Source organism: Equus caballus, chromosome 1, assembly GCF_041296265.1.
Source record: "Equus caballus isolate H_3958 breed thoroughbred chromosome 1, TB-T2T, whole genome shotgun sequence".
NCBI classification, from domain to species: domain Eukaryota; kingdom Metazoa; phylum Chordata; class Mammalia; order Perissodactyla; family Equidae; genus Equus; species Equus caballus.
Genome location: NC_091684.1, coordinates 142,340,065 through 142,359,848, shown reverse-complemented (window position 1 = coordinate 142,359,848; position 19,784 = coordinate 142,340,065). Strand labels below are relative to the sequence as shown.

General features: G+C 49.7%; 1 protein-coding gene across 17 annotated transcripts in view; it reads left to right on the top strand.

Moving 5' to 3' along the window:
- Positions 1-19,784, top strand: part of TLN2 (talin 2) — a 415,035-nt gene that overhangs the window by 368,754 nt on the left and 26,497 nt on the right. For 12 of the 17 annotated variants that reach the window (XM_023616303.2, XM_023616279.2, XM_070235507.1 and 9 more), the window contains 7 exons: positions 781-927; positions 3,258-3,424; positions 4,381-4,564; positions 8,073-8,198; positions 8,408-8,524; positions 10,773-10,958; positions 14,910-15,017. In XM_023616303.2, coding sequence (XP_023472071.1) covers positions 781-927; positions 3,258-3,424; positions 4,381-4,564; positions 8,073-8,198; positions 8,408-8,524; positions 10,773-10,958; positions 14,910-15,017 — 1,035 coding nt within the window. The remainder of the gene's footprint in view (positions 1-780; positions 928-3,257; positions 3,425-4,380; positions 4,565-8,072; positions 8,199-8,407; positions 8,525-10,772; positions 10,959-14,909; positions 15,018-19,784) is intronic. The other 5 variants (XM_023616310.2, XM_070235516.1, XM_070235514.1 and 2 more) reach the window with 1 other exon arrangement.

Below are 19,784 nucleotides of genomic sequence, written 5' to 3'. Positions count from 1 at the left end.
GCAAACTTTGCAAGGTGGAATTTATTACACCTCAAAGAGACAGCTGGCAGCTTGTCCACAGTGGAGCTCATTTGGCTTCTTTTAGGCAAAGTACCTTTTATAATCACACAGCCCGGGGGTCATTAAAAGAATGCGTGCCTGCTGAGACTTTACCTCGAAAAATGGACCTTTTTAAGGAAACCTCACCGGGCCTGATAAAAAGGAAGCCTGGGCCCAGTATGGTTGCTCTCACCAGGGGGCACAGCTGAGGAAGGGGGTGTTCTGGTTGGTAAACATCAATTTGGCGAGAATCTGAACACCCTACAATATGCTTGATACTAAAGCTATATCTTTTGAACTTCTAATTACCTCTAGGGCTATTGGGAGGAATAAATGAAATTCAGTGCATTACCTGCTTACAAGAGGCCCTGACACACAGTAGGAGCTCAATAAATGCTTGTTGAATGAACAGAATTATCCCACAGAGTTCATCTAATTAACATTCTTATCAGGTGACCCGGGATACAGATAAGCAATACACCAGGGAAGGTAACAAAGATTGGAAGGCATGCTAGGATGATGAGGTGCTGGCTTGCTTACCAGGGACTGTGGGCATTTTACAAGCTCTAAAAAGGGAAGCAAAATCAACCAAATCCCATACTTCACCAAGCACAGGCTCCTAATAGCAGTGGAATTTTCCTAGCCAGGCTCCCATAGGACGCAGAGGAAATTTTCCACGTAGGGAAGACCTCGATGGCAGGGGCCGTCATGCTGCTTCCCACCCTGGGCTTGCCTCCACAGATCGGCTTCCAGATTCGCACTCGTGTGCAGGACCTGGGCCACGGCTGCATCTTCCTAGTGCAGAAGGCAGGGGCCCTCCAGGTGTGCCCCACGGACAGCTACACCAAGAGGGAGCTCATCGAGTGTGCTCGTGCAGTCACGGAGAAGGTAAGGGACAGCCCTCGGGTCACAGCCATGGTAACTTGCACTGGCTCTCAGTGACCCTCTGTGACCAGAGACATAAGTGGGAAACTAAGCCAAAAACAACCCGCCCCGAGTCACAGCTGCTCATCTTCCCTCCCACCCAGGGTCTCACCAGGGATGGGGCGCGTCAGGGGCCTGGGGGTGATCCATAGGCCCTGAGAAATTGACAGCATGAGGGGGACTATCCCATGCAGGTAGGGCCCCAGTGGTCCACCTTCCTGGAGGGCTCTCCTGCGGACAAACTGGACAGACAGCATGAGAGTCGCGAGGAACCCAGGGAGCCCTCCCTGCAGTCCCCTTTCACGCTTCTGTCCCTGGGCTCCCTATTCGGGGAGGCTCCCTATTCGGGGAGGCTCCCAGGTGCTGAGGGCTGAGGAAGAAGGACCTGAAGCTCCTTTCGTGTGAGCTCTTCATTTCCAGATGAGACAGTGCAGTGGGGGAGGGTTACGCCCCCTCGCACAGTCACGCAGGCCGCTTGGTGGAGAGAAGGAAGCTGCAGGACATCTGCTTCGAAGCCCGCTGTTTGTAGTGAAGGAGGCTCTAGAATCTCAGCAAAGTAACTTCACCCTTCCAAGCCTCGACCTCCTCATCTGTGCGATGAAGATAAAGAAATACCATTCCTGGCCCATGGGGCTGTGAAGATTAAATGTGTGTATAAGTGCTTGGCACAGTGCCAGGCACGCTGTTCAAGGTTTAATTAGTACTTGCAGCTGTTCTCTGTACACTGCCGGCCAGCACTCTCTCCTCCCAGGAAGTGCCCCCTGGTTAACAGTGCGCCATTGCTAAACCTCCCTTCGTTTGGGGAGCCCCCTATTCTCCACGGCACGCTGGTCCTCTTCTTTGCTTCTCTCTGAGCCACGTTTCGGGGCAGCTGTTTTGCAGGCTGCTGGGAGTGCAGGCTGCAGTACCGTGCTTGCTGCCTTTCTCTCTCCTCCCCTTGGGTCCGTGGGACATAGAACTCTGCACTGTTTAGAAGCTTGGCTGATGCCAAGCTTGAGGGGCAGCAGGGGACCCCTCATCTGGAAGCTGCCGCCACAGAGGCTGCTCTACGTGGCCCCTCGCCAAGGCCGAGCAACGGTCTGGCTGTCTCCCCCCAACCACAGGGCTGTCCAGGCCTCCCTGGATGCCACAGGACGAGGAAATAAATCTCTCAGCTCGAGGAAGCCTTTCTCCCTCCTTTCAAAGCCCTTCCTTGTTGAAGTTACTCTTGCCAAGTTCCCCCATGGAAGACCTTGTAACAGGAGCGTCAGGGAGGGGAGGAGTGGGTCCCAGCTGCATGGTGTTGGCGAGTGTGGCCAAGCAGCATGGTCCTCCTGAACTGGCCTTGGTCTAACTGCTTCTCCCAGCGGAGGCTCCCTCACCTGGGCACCTGGAGAAGGATCAAAGGCAGGACTCGGCTCCTTCAGAGCAACTAGCCTTTTCAGCAGTTTCTTGCTACAGGTCCCTGCCCCTCTAATCTCCTACCCTCCTATCTCCACCTGGTGTGTCTTTCTTCCATGTCTTGGTTGTGTCCATGTAACATCCCCTGAGCCGTAAGCCCCTTGACTCGTTCCCCTTCATGTCCTCATCCCCTAGTGACTAGTAGATACTCACTTAACATCTGCTGACTTGCACACCTTTCACCGTGGACGGGATACTGCCTTCTATTTATTTTCCTTGCCTAATTGCTCTGGCTAGAACTTCGAATACCATGTTGAATAAAAGTAGCAAGGATGGGCATCCTTGTCTTGTTCCTGTTCTTAGAGGAAAGGCTTTCATCATTGAGTATGATGTTAACTGTGGGCTTGTCACATATGGCCCTTATTATGTTGGGATGCGTTCCCTCTCTACCCACCTTGTTGAGAGTTTTTATCATAAGCAGGTGTTGAATTTTGTTGGATGCTTTTTCTGCATCTGCTAAGATGATCATATGATGTTTATCGTTCATCTTGTTAATGTGGCATATCACATTGACTGATTTGTGGATGTTGAACAGTCTTTGCATCCCTGGAATAAATCTCACTTGATCATGGTGTATGATCCTTCTAATGTATTGTTGAATTTTATTTGCTAATATTTTTTCGAGGATTTTTGCATCTATGTTTATCAGGGATGTTTGCCTGTAATTTTCTTGTGTTGTGCTTGTCTGGTTTTGGTATCAGGGTAATGCCGGCCTTGTCAAATAAGTTTAGAAAAGTTTCCTTCTCTTTTATTTTTTGAGTGTTTTTTTTTTCAGTGTTTTTTGAGTCCACAAACCTTTGGGTTACATTTTCTCCATTTCTTTGCTCCCCCTGACATTCCCTGTCTGCCTACAGGTGTCCTTAGTGCTGTCAGCTCTCCAGGCTGGGAACAAGGGGACCCAGGCATGTATCACAGCTGCCACTGCCGTGTCCGGAATCATTGCCGACCTGGACACCACCATCATGTTTGCGACTGCGGGGACTCTGAATGCAGAGAACAACGAGACCTTTGCAGACCACAGGTGTGGGAGCAGAGGCAGTCCTGGAGGCTCCTGGGCAGGGAGAGGGTGGGGCTGGCCTGATGGTCTTTGGAGATGCTTCCCAAGAGCCAGAAATGTGGTTATCCATTTTGATTTCAATAGGATGCTCAAGTAGGCAAAGTGAACCACATAATCAAAATAAGTCCCTTTTGCCAACTATAAACACAGAGTCATGTTCCAGCTTTGCCTTTCACAGCCTAAATCCAGCCTGCTCCAGCAGAGGACAGCTTTTTGATCTTTCATTTTCCAAGCTGGAAAACTATGCCTCTGATTTGCTCACCAACCCCAGCGGGACTGGGAGGCGCCGAGGCAGCACATTTAGCCCTTAACCTAAATGGGGAGTGGGGCTCCAAGCCTGCCGTCTCGCTCGGACTGGCTCTTCAGGCCCCACTCCGGAGGCTGGTGCTTGGGTCTCCATTTGCTGCTGGAGAGCCCCCCATAATCTTATCATGTGTCTGGCACCTTTCTTCCTCTCTCTTCAGTCCCAGGACTGGGCTAGAGAGGAGATTCCCAATACTCTGTCACCCCTTCCAGAACCCAGGCCCTTAGGCTCTGATGTGACCCAGGCAAGGTCCCCTGACCCGTGTGTCCTCACAGCTCACTGTAGCTGTGAAGTATTTTCAGGGATAGTGGGAGCCAGAGGGAAGAGGCTGACCTCACACTTAGCTACAGGGCTGAGGGGAGAGGGCCAAACTGGTGGGCCTGAATCTGTAATTGAAGTTTTATTGCTAATCTACTATGTGAATTGTGGGCTGGCTTTCTTTCCCAACTTTCCTACACAGATGAGAGCCTGCTGATAAGGGAAGGGAAACACATCACGTCTCTTCTTCAAAGCCCATTAACGAAAAGCCCCCTAGGAAGGGTTTCTCTTCTTCCTAACTACCAGGAACAAAGCTTTGCCCTTTGTCTCTCCCCCTCTGCCCTCTCCTCTTTCTCAGGGAGAACATTCTGAAGACAGCCAAGGCCTTGGTAGAAGACACAAAACTGCTGGTGTCAGGGGCCGCATCCACTCCAGACAAGCTGGCCCAGGCAGCCCAGTCCTCAGCAGCCACCATCACTCAGCTCGCCGAGGTGGTCAAGCTGGGGGCTGCCAGCCTGGGGTCTGATGACCCTGAGACTCAGGTATGGGTGGGCCTGGGGGAAATGGATCTCCCTCGCGTTCCCACAAACACTGCGCACCAGGCCTCAGAAGAAGCCAAAGCCAAATAGGAACTGGTGCAGTAAACATTATGTGCCCGAGTGTGTCCATTATGGGGACTGGTAGGAAGCAGTTATTCAGGCAAGGTAGTCGCCTGGACTGTGATGGCTGCCGTGGGGATGGGGACAAGCTGATAGATTTGAGAGGAATCTGTAAAGACGACTCAGCTGGGCTGAACAATTGAACACAGTAAGCGTTTGGAGATAAGGGAGAGGGGGGAGGCCTGGCTGACTCCACGTTTCAGGCCTAGATCAGTGTGTGGATGGTGGCTCCATGTACTAAGCTGGAGCTCCCTGAAGGGAGAGCTGGCATGGGCGGGGAGATGAAGGTGAGTTGGGTTTGGGGTGTGTTGAACTGCAAGTGCCAGAGAGACGTGCTGGTAGAGCTAGTGAGTGGGCATAAGCCTGCTCAAGTACGGGGATGTGGCCTCGGGTCGTTGGTATATAGACAGTGACTGCAACCACAGGAGAGGAAGAGCATGGAGTGAGAGAAGAAGGGGTTTCAAGGCAGAGCTGAGGATTTCACCATTTAGGACCATATTAAGGAGAAAGAGATGCCTGAGGAGATTGAGAAGCAGCAGCTGGTAGGAGGAAAGCCAGGGAGCCTGATGTTAAGAGGAGGGAGTGTTTCAACCCACAAAAACATGGCTGAGGAGTCCAGAAAGATGAAGGTCGAGATCTGGCCACTGGTCCTAGTGGTCTGGAGGGCAGTGGCGCCCCCAGCAAGGGCTGTTTGTGTGGACTGGCCAGATGAGGGTGACAAAAGGAAGCCAGCCTATATAGACATCCCGCTTGAGAAGTTTGCTTCTGAAGGGGAGGAGAGAGAGGGACTGAGGGGTACGGAAGGGCTCTGTGCTTCAAATTTAGCAATTTCACTGAAGCTATCTGTCTGTTCCTTGGTCCCCCGCCTAGACCGTCAGCTCTTCAAGGACAGTAACCACGCTTTATTAATCTTTGAAACCTAAGCACCCAACACAGCTCGAAGCAGATGGTGGATACCCAACAAATACATGTTCAGCTGTTGAACTAATGGCCAACCAGGGCCATTGGTAATGGATTCTGCCCATTCCCGAGTGCAAACTTAAAAATCCCTCTCTCCTCTCTGTCCCCCCAGCACCATCAAATGGTAAACACTTCCGTTTTCACTGCTTAAACCTTACCCAGTAAACTGTCTATTTGTCCCATTTGGACAAAACTGGATAGAAAGCCCCCTGCCATCCAGTGCCCGGGTTGACAGCAGCGACTGTTGTGGCTACCAGCTTTGCTCCCACACAGCCATGGCCCTTCCCCTCCCGAGGTCCTCCAGTGCAGCAGAGCTCCGTGAGGAGACATTCCGTATGTTGTGTTTTACTCCTTCCGCTGGGTTTCTCTTTGATAACCTCAGAGCTCAGATTGGCTGCCCTCTGGAATCTGAAGCATTCACAGAAATCCCTGCCTGCAGTATTGTCCTTACCCCCGAGGAGGAAGGAAAAGCTTGAAAATGCATCAGTGAGGTTGAAACTCACGTTCTCTGAGCCTGGCTTCACTTTAGGAGGAGTGAATCACCCGGGGAGGATTTAAATCTTTGAACACAGAGAAATGTAGCAAATTGCTTAGAGCCTTAGCTCCCAAATGATCTAGATGTCCTAAAGCCCCTACTTCTAATGAGACCTCTAATGGAAAGTACCCCCTCAGAAAAATGTCCCCACTCGCTGGTCAGTCGTCCAGTGACCAGGGATGGGAGCCCTGGGTGTTGGCTGCACACCTTTGCTTGCTGTGCCTGGGTCTCCTCTCTCCACCCCTCCCCACTGTGATCTCGGGAATCTGTGAGGGCCACGCACATCAGCCGCTCCTCACGAGCTCCGTCACACCCGACCTGCCCTGTGGTTTCAGAGGTTGGCAGAGGTTCTGTGCACCTGTGGGCGAGAAGGCACAGGATGGAGAGGGTGGGAGGGGGCAGGAGGCTGTGAAATTGCAGAGTTGCTGTGCTTGCACCCGTCTGGGACACTAGAGTCTCTAATGTGTTTTCACGTTATTATCCAGTTCATCCTCACAGCAGGGCGGTGAGACAGGCAGGGCTGGCGCTGCTAGTCCCATCTGTAGATGAGCAAGCAGAGCTGTAGAGCATAAGACAGCGTGGAGGTTAAGACCGTGGTTCCTGGGATCACACTGACCGGAGTCTGCCTCCCGACCCTGCCGCTCCCGGGCTCTGGGAGTATGGACCCGAGCGCCGTAGTTCCCACGTGAAATGGCAGTGAGGATTAAACAAGATAGTGTGTGGCGTGCTTGGCTCAGCACCTGGAACACTGCCCTCAACAAAGAGAAGTGGTGGTGCTGGTTGCTGTTACAGAAGTAGGAGTTGTTACTGTAGCCACTGGATGGAGAAGTAAATGTAGTGCCTGATAGCATGTAATTCCTAAACGTGGTCCCTAAACGTGGCTGGTACTTTAGATTCCAAGTCCAGCATGCTGAAAAATGGCCTGTGGTCTCTGCTCGATTAGAAGAGTGAAGATACTGTATTATATCCAGTGTCATGGGGGTACACACCCGTGTACTCATTCATTCACTCATTCCACGAGTTTTTGCTGAATGCCCACTCCATGCCAGGCCTTGTTTTGCATGCAAAACACTACAGACAGAAGCTCAGGCCGGCCCTCCTGGAGCCTACATCCAGGTCGGGGGAGAAGAGAGACAGTGTATAAGTGAATGAATCATAAGGTAATCCCACAAACTGATAAGCTCTGTAAATAGGGCAAGCTGAGGAAGTCTCAGTGGGGGGGGATGGGCCTCTAGGTAGGGTGGTCTGGAAAGATCTCTGAGGACATGACATTTGAGCTGAGACCTGAATGATGAAAAGAGCCAGCTTCCAGGCCAAGAGAAGAGCAAGAGCAGAGGCCCTGAAGTAGGAATGAGTTAGGATTTCCAGCTGGAAAGAAGGACAGACCATGTGCCTATAGCATCTAATGAGTCAGAGAACGCTGTGAACCAGAGCTGGTGGTACAGGTGGGGTGCCATGGATGCCTTGCAGGCCAAGGTATGAGGCTTGCATTTTGTTCTTGGTGTTTTTGGTTACCAGTTCAGGGCACAGGTGAGTGGTGTTGCCACTTAAGTGTCTGCTTAGCTGTCTTCATCCTTTCATAGGCAACTTGTCAGCAGAGCTGCCAGCTAAGAGGTGTTTGCCCATGCTAAGTATACCTGGGTTCTGCATTGTGGCTCAGCATCAGCCTCCCTTGGGGAGGTTCTTAGAGTCTGGATGCTGGCTCTTCACCCAGACTCCTGCATCAGAATCTCTGGGGGTGGCTCCTGGGGACTCTGCCTTGCTGCAGGCTTGAGACCTACTGATGTAGAGACCTGCCTCCCACAGGCCCCCACCTGCCTCCGGGCTGTGTGCCCTTGGTGAAGCAGCAGGTGACTGCTCGAGGCGGGCTCACCTGAGCTCCATGCTCTCTTCCAGGTGGTGTTGATCAACGCCATCAAAGATGTGGCCAAGGCCCTTTCAGATCTCATTGGTGCTACCAAGGGAGCAGCCAGCAAGCCCGCCGATGACCCCTCCATGTACCAGCTCAAGGGGGCCGCCAAGGTAGAGTGGAGCCCCAACAATGGGCAAGTGTGCAAGGGGAGTGCTGGAGTGAGAAAAGCACACACAAGAATATCAGGAGAATACGCATCTGGGCCCATTTCTCACTTACAGAGAGGTGTTCATGCTCATGGCACCAGATCTGGAACTAAAAGGAGTAGGGATTGGACTTGAGTGCACTCCGTTTTCTCTTGGCCTCTCTTCCTATGCAGGTGATGGTGACCAATGTCACCTCCCTCCTCAAGACTGTGAAGGCGGTGGAGGACGAGGCCACCCGGGGCACACGGGCGCTGGAGGCTACAATTGAGTACATGAAGCAGGAGCTCACGGTAAGGAGCTAACAATCACCTCCCTCAGACACCCATGTCCAACAGCTGACCCCAGCGCAGTCTTCTCTTCTCAGAGGTTTTTTAGCTTAAATAGGTTTTACCTGGAGCACCTGACCTAGGGAGGCCCACTCACCTACCTGCAGTAACTTTGTATAATTGAGACCCCACGTGTAACTGACCACCTCAGAATTTGGCTAGCGTCAATTTGTAATTGTAACTAAGAAATTAATGGGAATATATCACTTATGCCTATCCAAGTTTAATTCCACTAAAATTACAGCTCGAAAAGAAAGCATTACAGAAGATTCTTGGCAAAAGGAAAACTCATTATGGCTATTTGTACTCACTTTGAGTCTAAATGGCATTTGTAACGTGTAGCCACACACGGCCCCCGTTGATTCCCATTGCTTTCAGCACCAGCTCACACTCCTGCACACCTAGGGATTTTGGAGTCTGAGGTTCACAGTTAGAAGAACCTGAATGCCTTTACCTGAGGCACTTCCCTTTCACATCCAGCTTCCTTCTGTTTGAGATGTCTGATCTCAGAGAAATTGACCCTGTGTTCTTTCTTGCCTGGTTCCAGCATCGTAGCATGCGGGCGTCCTGGCGTTACCATGATATGGATATTACCTACTGCTCTTTTGATGCCATGACTGTTGTGGATTGACTCGTCCTAATCCCTAGAAATAGAAATATGCTTAAAATGAGTGGTTTCAAACCAAGAGTTCTTTTTAATAAGAGGTCCTGTCACAGATTCAACTTCATTTTTGGAGGGAGGAGGAGAGGACCTGCCTTTGCTGCCAGTGGTTCTGTATCTTTAGAACCTGTGAAGGCCACAAGCCCCTGAGGGTCAAAAGTAGAAGTGAACAGTTCTACTGGGTTTTTGTTGTGGAGCCTTGGGGTCTCTTGTCCTGTTTTTAATGCCTCCAACCTTGCTTGGTGTTGGGTTTAGTTCTCACACAAGGGAGAAACTGAAAAATAACAGGTGGCGTCCTTGAGTGCTGCTGCCTGGCACTCTCCTGTGTACATGGGCTGGGTGTTTCCTACCAAAAGTCTAAACATGTGTTCTGATAGGTGTGGGTGGGCCTAATGATGGCCGTGGAAGAGGAGGTTTGAAATTTGGAGCTTTCCTGGGAAATTATGGACACGTGGTCAACCCAAGTATACCAAAGTGGCTTAGCATTGACCCAGATTGTGATTTACCATGGACATAGGAGGTTTCCAAAGAAGCGTGTGCCACGAGGCCCCTGTGAGTATGGAGGGCTCTGTACGTGTGGCACTCATCCCCCTGTATCATTCAGGGGTGGTTCTGGGCAGCCTAACTGCAGCCATCCATTTTGAGGGAGGTGCTAATGTTTGGCCCTGGTTGGTGCATGGCAGGGATGCCGGCTGGGTCCTCCCTTCTGCCTCAGGGAAGACCTCCCTCCTGAAATGTAGCTGAAGACAGAGCAGCCCCAACTGGTTTGGGAGTCCTTGTGTGCAGGGACACATGCACATTCAGCACACAGCCAGGGCACCACTCACTTATGATAGACACACAAGACATGTGGCCTGGAAGTACTAACAGCTGGCTTGACTGACAGGTGGAACTTGAAAGTGGGATTTTCACTTACCCTGGTTAATTTATTTCAGCTTCTCTAAAGGGGTGTGTGTGTGGATGTGTGTGGTTAAATAATTCACAGCATCACCGTGGTGCACTCAACATGAACGCCTCTGCACAGTTATGCAGTTATATTTGTGAGACAGGCTAAGAATAGAAGAAACTGAAAGCTTCATTTCCCCGCCCTACACCCCCTTAAAGAGAGAGAGGCAAGTCCAGCATGATGCATCCGGGTCAGTCCTGCCTGGGAACTAGCATTGGGACTGCGGAGTTTCTGGGAACTGCCGAAGCACCAGCAGGGATGGAGCAAAAGAACTGAGAAGAGGCACAACCGCCTCCCCAGGATAGTTCACAAATATTGAGTGTCAGCTTCTGCAAACAAACGGGTTAATGCCGTAGCTAAGTCTCCCTTACCAGATTGTTCCTGTGAATGCCGAGTACAGGTGTGCGAGGCTTATCCATGCTGGGGTCTTGAAAGCAAGAATGATATTACTGTGCTCAAATTAAATTTCTAATTTCCTGCCATTTGACAGTTTCTTCCCATTGCTGGCTCAGCTTTCAGACACTGAGCTGCGGCCTAGGCAGAGAGAATGAATTATTTTTGTCCTTCCCTTTTTGATTTTTTTTTTCACCTCTTCTAACTTCCAGGTGTTCCAGTCAAAAGAGATACCTGAAAAGACATCATCACCTGAAGAATCGATAAGGATGACGAAAGGCATCACCATGGCAACAGCCAAAGCCGTGGCCGCTGGGAACTCCTGTAGGCAGGAAGATGTGATCGCCACTGCCAATCTGAGCCGCAAAGCCGTGGCAGATATGTTGACGGCTTGCAAGGTAAAGGCCTTGGTGTTGCTTTGGATGGATAGTAGTGGTCTGTCCTGACTGAGTGTGCCATTTAGCCTGGAGAATGGGCGGGCTGGCCGTGTGTAGAAGTGGGCAGCTCAATACCTTAGACTTTGTAGAAAATATGTGCTGAGGGCGCGTGTGTATCAGCTAGTGGGAAACGACTCTCTAGGGTAGTTTTATGTTTGAGAGGAGATAGAGTTGGCCTGCTGACTTAACCCTCCCACTTCTCCTCTCAGTCCTTCCTAAATAGGCAGGACACCTTACAGAGGGTGGTGGAGGCCATGCTGATGGTAGTAGAGGGACTGTGGCCTTTGTTCAGGCCCTCTAAATGAAAACTGCGTCTCCCTTCCACCTGTACCCTTTCCTGCCTCCGTAGGCCAGCCATTCTGTGCTAGGAGGGGTGTTGCCATAATTGGGTGAGGAAGTGAGTTAGAGGAAGAGAACAGAACAGAATGTCGGGGCACTGCCTTTTTGGTCTCTATGCCAGAATCTTGGAGAAACTCTTTTGATCCTTGGGTGGACACCAGGGCAACTGCCCTGAGCCCGTGCTTGGTGAGGGAGCTGGGGAAACCTGAGCTTCACAACCTTTATTTTTTTATCCAATAAGAAAGTGAGCCCTCAGAGCCCCCAACCCCCCACATCCCATTGAGCACCCCTACCCCAGACCTTCACCCTTCTGGGACAGCCTTGCCTGAGGGCCACTGACTTCTGCTCAGTGATTGATTGGTAATCCCCTGCCATGGTGAACAGGCAGGGATGAGCCACAGGAGTTGGGGTCTGAGGGGATAGGGCCAGTCTTTGTGGTGGAGTGAGTTGTGGGGGCAGCTGGCGCCAGGTCCAGGCAATGGCTTCTCAGGGATTCCTCAGATGGGGTAGGATGAGGAGGTAACTGGGCAGAGGGAGGGTGAGGCAGCCAGGCTGAAGGAATGGGTGTGCAAGGGCCTGGTGTGGGAGACAACACCACATTTACTGCTCTCCTGGGTGTGATGGAGGGTAGAGCCTGGGGGGTAGGTGGGGAGAAGAGGGTGGCAGGGTGATACAGCCGCTTTCATGAAGGACCCTGTGTTCTGGGCCAGGGAGTTTGGACTATCTTCCGAGGCCCCGAGTATTTGCCATTTTGATGTGCTTAGTGGAATCTCCCCATCAGAAGTGATAACTCCCAAAGGAGGATGGTACCTGCCTAGCACGGTATGGCCTGAATGCCGTCATGGTGTACATGCAGGGCCCCTCCTAGTTTGGGAGGGGCTGTCATGTATATTCTATCATTTCATCCTACATAAGAAAGGCAAGAGGAATTGCCCTAATTTGATGGATGATGAGACAGGCTTGGAGAGATTAAGTGGCATGACCAAGGTCACACAGCCATTACTATCAGTTCTTTCAGAACTGAAACCGAGTCTTCTGATTTCATGCCCAGTCTGTTTCTGCTGCCCACGGCCTCCCAGCCATCGTGCTCAAGGTTGCTGTGGTTGATGAATGACAGGTACTTTGTCTCCTTGTTACAGACATGAAATGAAAAGGGAAATTAAACAGAAAGAAAGACAATGATTAAGGTGGAAATGGAAGGCAGCTCAGATTCTCAAGTCTCTTTCTGACACACATCCTCCTGTTTTCAGGGAAGGAGGTTAAGGATTGAAGTACAAGTGCTGTTTGCCCAGCCTCAGCTCCTTGCTGTTGTCTTCCTTCTGGATCAGACCATCCTGGTTCTGCAGGAGAAAATAACAGCCAGAATTTCACACACCAAAGCCAGACTTGATGACAAGTGTCACCACTGAGCCCTGAGACTCCTGTTAAGATGGAACTTATTTAGCAGACTTATTCACATTTACGTTTCCTTTGGTCTCCCATATATCCCACCCCTTTGCAGAAAAGAAATGAGGCAGCATGGCAGAAAGAGCATGCATGCAATAAGGAATATATAGAATGCCAGGGATGCTAAGTGATGGATCCAGAAGGAACCCTTCTATCGCAAGCAGAGGGCCAGGTGGCCATTTCCAAGCACTGCCGTTGGGGCTGAGCAGGGTAGCTGGGGCAAAATGGAAGGGCAGTAGGTTACATACCGGCTCATTTTGTCAGAAAGGGAGGATTACACTAATTCCTCAGGTGGGGGAAGGACTTCCCTACACCCTAAGTTAATTCTAGTGTCTGTTTCTTTCTGGTCTTACCTTCATGTGCATATGTCTACATTAGACACAATTTTATATCTACTATTACAATTAATGTTATATGGCTGTGTCTTTGTTCCTGCAAGTCATTATAACTGACTCTTTAATGACCACAAAATACTCTGTTAATGAATATATTCTTTTCTCCATTATCAGATATTTAGGTTGTCTGCATTTTTTCTTATCATAAACTTTACTGCAATGAACATCTTTGGGCATATCTGTTTTCTCTATGCTTTGGATAATTTCCTTAGGCAGGACTCCCAGAAGTAGAATTAGTGGATCAAATGATATGACATTTTAATTGTTGGCAGATCGCTGTCCCAAAGTTTTCTACCAACTTACAGAGACACCAGCTGTGGAGAAGAGTGCCTCACCCTCGCTCCCACACAACTCTCATTGAGGGCCTTGCATGTCACCTACTGGAGGTGACAGTGAGTGCCTCATAGTCCATGTGGTCCCCTGGTTGTGTCTCATCAAACCAGGTGTAGGGGTCTGTCCTCACACTTGGAGACATGGGAGCGAGGATGAGTAAAACATAATAGTGGTTGAAGGCATGGCAAGTTAGTCCTCAGATGAGTAAAACCGGGCTCTTAAATCACAGATGCTGGCCACTGGGATTATCCCCACTCCTTCCAGGGGATAATGAGGGGGCAGGTGAGGGGAGAACCTACAGGTGTTCTCACCAGCACCCCAATCCTAGGGAGCAGGGCTTGAGTGGAAGGAGCGTGGAGACTGGTCACTTTCCCCTTCTGCCTTGACCTTGTATCCTAATGTATGTATTTGTCCTGATTTGTGATTTATTTACAGTTTTCTATTTTATGTATTCTCATAAGCCCCTCAAGTTCTTTCCAGAGGCTGTAGAAAGAAGAAAGGCTAAATGGGTAGTGTTGCCAGATTTAGTAAATAAAAAATAGAGCATCCCATACTCATGCTAAAAATTTTTCATTGTTTATCCAGAATTCAAATGTAGCTGCATGTTCTGTAGTTAATCTGGCAGCCCCATGAATGAATGTGTCATCTGAAATGATATATTATGAATGACTCAAATCAGCAGGTCACAAGTGCAAGAAAAAAGCACAGGATGCTGTGTTAACCATATGTCCTGGTTTGCTTATCTCGACATGTATAATGTGGGATGAGTTATTTGTGGTGCCTTGGAGGGTACTGGGGAGCTCCTTATCTGAAGTTTCCCAGGAGCCTGAGGGCCCTGGTCGGGAGACTCCCTGTGACTGCAGCGTGGTCAGGACCCCGAGTGAGGACCTGGGCATGATGAGCCTGTGAGCAGAGGGGTCTCCAAGACTCCTCATGCTGCTGGAGAAAGGTGGGCTGGCCCTGGGACAACACATGTCCTGCTGTAAGCCCAAATCGTGAATCTTTCCTGGCCTTTCTAGTGCATGTGGAATTTCTTACATTTCAATAGAAGGGGGTAGGGGGAAAGGAAGGAAAGAGGGACCAGATTCACTTGCTTTGTCTGGTCCCAGGACACTAAAAAAGGCAAGACCTAAAGTGCTGTCAGGGAACCCTCTGTGGGGACAGTTGGGAGGTGGCAGGAGAGTGTGGAGGGGCTACCACCTCTATCTAGGGAGTCAGGGAAGGTTTCTGATGAGGGAGGTCACTGAGGGTAAGGGAGAGGGAGTTCCAGACTCGAGATCTGCCTCTGAGTCCAGGGCTGCACAAGACTGCTAGCCAAGTGACTCCCCACTCGCCACCTAGTCCACTCACCAGCTGGCTCTTCCTGTTTTAAGATGTCAACTTTCCCTTCTCTCTCCAGCAAGCATCCTTCCACCCTGATGTCAGCGAGGAGGTACGCACCAGAGCCTTGCGGTATGGGACGGAGTGCACCCTCGGCTACCTGGACCTTCTTGAGCACGTCTTGGTGGTGAGGAGGGGCGTGGGTGAGGCCAGAGCTGGGGAGGAGCTGATTTGGGTACAGACCATCCTTTGCTCGTGAAAACTCCTTAGAGCACTGTGCAGGCTCCACTTGTGAGGCTGGGACTGGATTAAGCTGGAAGGTCTCCCGCGTCGCACTGCTCCAGCACACTGAGATAAAAGCCTAGCCTGGAGGAAGCTGCGGTTAGAATCCAGGAGAGCCGGCTCTCGCATTGCACCAGAGAGGCAAGACTAGCATGGAAGAGGGTAGGGGACAGCAGAGCCACCACTGAAAAAATGTCAGGAGGTCCTGTTAGGAAGACACCAGTCCATCCTCTGAGGACAGGGAAGGCTGCTGAAAGAGCCACACTAGCCTCCATGACAACTTAGGGAGAAACATCGCCAGTGCCACAGGTGACCTGCTAGCCTCTTGTGACTTCCTCCAGTCCTTCAAGAATGGCTCAGACCACATTAAATGTGATACTTCCCTTCCTCTGATGACCTTCCAACAGCCTGGCCTGCCCACATGGAGCTGGGCCAGAGGGCTGGTACAGAAGACACCAGTGGGGCATGCGGTGGTCATGGCCCCATGGACAGCCTACACGGGAGCCTGCACAGACTCCCAGTTCCTAGGGTGGCTTGGCTCCCCTCAAGACCCAAAGGGCCAAACCATGGGCTCCCAGGAAGTATATTTGGTGTGTGTTTGTCTCTGTCTAGTCCTAGGAGCCATGTTTAGAACTATGGGAGGTCTGGGGCAGGCCCTGAGAGAGTTTATTCAGGAGTCAGACACACCCAGAAAAGAACTGATGATGTCTCCCCTGCCATCACTGCCCTTGCTCCTTCTCAAACCTGAAATAAAAAAAAAGCTCCAACAGACCACAGAGGACTGTCAAGCCTTTCATTTGCTGGGCATTGAAATTGTTCTCATTTTGTCCTTGCATAGCCACGTGAGGTTTGCCAGGCAAAGGAATGATCTGGAGAAGTTAGGCCCCTTGGTTGAGGTCACCCAGCTAGTGGGACAGACCTAGGACCAAATCTTAACTCTTATTATTTCCAGCTCTGTGCTCATTCTAGCATTTTGCTGCCTTCTCCTTAAAATTCAATTAAATCACCTTCTGATGTGAAGCATTTTAGATTTAAGGGAACATGACTTTTATTCTTCACCCAGGTAACTAGCCAGTGCAAAAGTCAATCTTTTGTGAGAGTAGCCAGTCTGGGCTTACTAACATTGGGCTCCAAAAGCCAGAACTCTCATGAATAGAAACCAGTGTATTGCACATGGGCCAGAAAAAGAACACCTCGGCGAGTGTTCACAGGCATAGCTGCTCCAGCCAGACCAGCTCTCTGTGTTGGGAGGTAGTTAAGTGTTCAGTCCGTGAGCATGCCTAGCAGGAAATTCAGGGTAGAGAATGAAGCCAGCGAGGCTTCCAAACGGCATCTTTTTCTTGATGGAACAATATATTCTTAGTCACATGGACCCTTGTTATATCTGAACATTTGAAAGTATAGGCATAGGTTTAGAAGCCTTGAGTTCAAATCCCACCTCTGCCCCGTAAATAGCTACATGGCCCCTGTCTTATCTGGGCTCCACTTTCCTCAGGTGTTAAATCGGCAGTTTACTGGGGATTAAATGAGAGTGTCTGAGCTCCCGTTTGCTGCCTGCTTCTTTGGCTCCACCGGGAAGGTGCCATGCCCAGCTAAGTGGTGGTGCCGGGCTTGAGGCGACGGTGCCCTCGCAGCTTCCTAAGCAGGGGCTCTCTCCCAACACCCCATTTCTCCTTGTTTTCTGTCTCTCACGCTTTTGTGTCTGTCTTGTTCATTTGTTGGAAGGGAGGTCATACTGGATCCTTTTATTATCCAAATGAGGGACCGTTATTTTGCGCTTTTCCCTCAGTTCAACTTCTTGGTTAAACTGCGTTTTTCCCAGCACCTGTGTCTGTATCTGGGCAGCGTTGGTAACTTGCCCAGCATCTGTGGGTCCAGGCCCCTGTACACGTGGCCTTCAGCTTGGCGCCTTCCACCTTGGGTCTTGGTGAGCCATTTAATGAGAATGTCACTGTGTAGGGGTCCACCTCCAGCTGCATCTGACAAATCCACAAACCTGGATGAAAAGGAGGTAACAGCCTTTTTTAAGGTATTTAATGAAGTGACGATCTCTGGTTTCACTCTCCAGCAAAAAAGACAGCTTGTACGAGGGAGAGGAGTGCTCCCTTTGTGAGAAGGGCAGGTGCCAGCACTTGTCTTGAGAAGTTTCTCCCAGGAGACAAGGAAAATGGAACCGAGGTCCCCTCCTGGACCTCAAGCCAGCTTTGGATCCTTTCCCAGGACCTGGGAACCAGGTGCTGCCTCCCCCAATGTTTCCTTTCTCCTCCTCACTTCTCCTCTCCATACCCACCTTGTTTGGGTGAGCAAAAGACAGCAAGGCCTCCCGAGGGGGTGAGTGGATGGTTGGCCTCTTTGCCCGAGAGGAGGCCAAGGGGTCCAGGGCCTCTGTGAACATTAGGGAAGATCTAGGAGCCATTCCCAGGCCACACATTCGGAGACCCCAGCTTTATGGCCACTTAATTACTGTGTCAGGCATCAGCCCTAATGATAATCAGCAGCTTTTTCTGGAACAGGCAGAAGGGCACTTGCCACAGGAAGACCCCACATCACGTGTAATTTGGGAGGTTTCATTGTGGGGCCCAGAAGTTGGCAAGAAGGGGAGTGACCAGTCCGCTCTTTTTCTGGGCCCGGGCAAGAGCGATGCACTGTACAGCCGGGTGTGCTCCCGCTGGGGCTGCTCACGTTCGCCGATTCATTTTCTGCTGTGGATTCTTCCTTGTATTTACCAGAGAAACAGGACTCTTAAACCTTATGTGTTGCAAACTTGGGTGGTGGTTGTCTGTTAAATGCCTGCCACCTGAGTTTCTTTTCATCCTTCTATACAATGATTGTCATTGTAACCTGTAATTATGGTAGAGAAATAAATGTCCTGTTTATCGCTGTTTTGAGATTGATATTGTGAAGGTAGCTGGTGCTAAAATGAAATCATTAATAGGAAGAAAAGCTAAATGACATTAAAACTACTTATAAAACACAGAATTTGTCTCGTCTTTTCAAGAAGGATGTTTTTACCTTTTTTAAAATTTTTTATTTATTTATTTTTTTTGAGGAAGATCAGCCCTAAGCTAACATCTGCCAATCCTCCTCTTTTTGCTGAGGAAGACCGGCCCTGAGCTAACATCCGTGCCCACCCTCCTCTACTTTATATGTGGGACACCTGCCACAGCATGGCGTGCCAAGCAGTGCCATGTCCACATCCGGGATCCGAACCAGTGAACCTCGGGCCGCTGAACCGGAACGTGCGCACTTAACCGCTGCACCACTGGGCTGGCCCCTGTTTTTCCCTCTTAATGCTGACAAGTGCTGATGGTTCTGACTTCCAGAGAAATATTGTTGAAATAGCATTGTGTATTTGTTCATATATTTGTTTTTGTCTCTTTAGAAAGCTAGACATACTCTTTGAAGGGTGTTTTCTAATAAAAATATAGGAAGAAAATAAACCTCCATTTCCAGGGAATTATCATAAACATATGAAAGACACAAGCTCCTGACTAAAAATTGCAGAACCCCTGTGACAGCATTCCCTCACCTTAGCTGTGGACATTTGTGGTCTTCTTGGGCCTGTAGCCAAAAATAAGTTCACACTTCAAATGATTAGCCTTAACTCCTTCTCCAAAGAAGACTTGGGAGAAATCTGGGCTAAAATGAGGCTAAAGCAAGGAAGTCTGTCCTACACTGAGAGGCCCACGAGCCACAAGACTGGTGAGGCCAGTGCCAGTAGAGACCCGACAAGAGCCGAGGGAAACAGGGATGCACGAGCACAAACTCGTGTCCGTGTCTGAAGGAACTTTGAGACAATCAGAAAATGAAAGCCAAGTTGCCAGGTTAGAGAAGACATCAGATTTGTGCTGAGATTATCTTTAGGGCAGAAGAAAAGAGTACTGAGGTTAGCTATTTGGAGGTGGTGAATAAAAAAGCAATGAAAAACCAGAAATTTTCGTGCATGCACGCACACCCTCATACAGCCCAGCCTGCGCTCCTCCTCACTCTCTGGTCTCTCTGGGAAGACCAGGTGCAATCAGATGACCACAGCATCTCCATTCTGAAAGGAAAGTCAGCCTAAGTCAGAACTGTAGCAGGAGATCTTAGGAGAGTCCTCCTGGAGCACTTGGACGGGTGACCTCTTGTTTGATGGATTAAAGAGACTTTGTAAGATCCTGAATGCTGAAGAAAGGCCAGATAATTGTCCAATTTTTATAAAAGGGGAAAGAGGAAAGTAGAAATTAAGATTTGGAGAAAGTGTCCAAGGATTTACAGAAATAAATGGAGGTCGCTTTCCAGCGGCACAAGGAGGAGATTCAGGGCTCATCTCTCATGGGCTGCTCTTCTTCAATTGAGGCCCGTGAGAATGTGGGGACAATGACATTGCTTTAGCCTTGTTCAGTTCAAATGTCTTAGGGTCAAGGATTCTTCACCTTTTTTGACTGGCTTTTATATTTTAGTTTTACTTGAGAAAAGCTTTGAAAATACAGAAAACCATAACAACATCCGTGTGCCCACCCTCTATAATTAACTAATTTTGTTAATTAACATTTTGTCCTATTTGGTTCAGATATTTTTAAAGAAATATATCAATAATAATTAATTTGGTATCCCTTACCAACCCCATTCTCCTTTTTACTCTATCTAGGCACAAATAACTGTCATGATTCTAGTGTTCTTATCCTGTCTT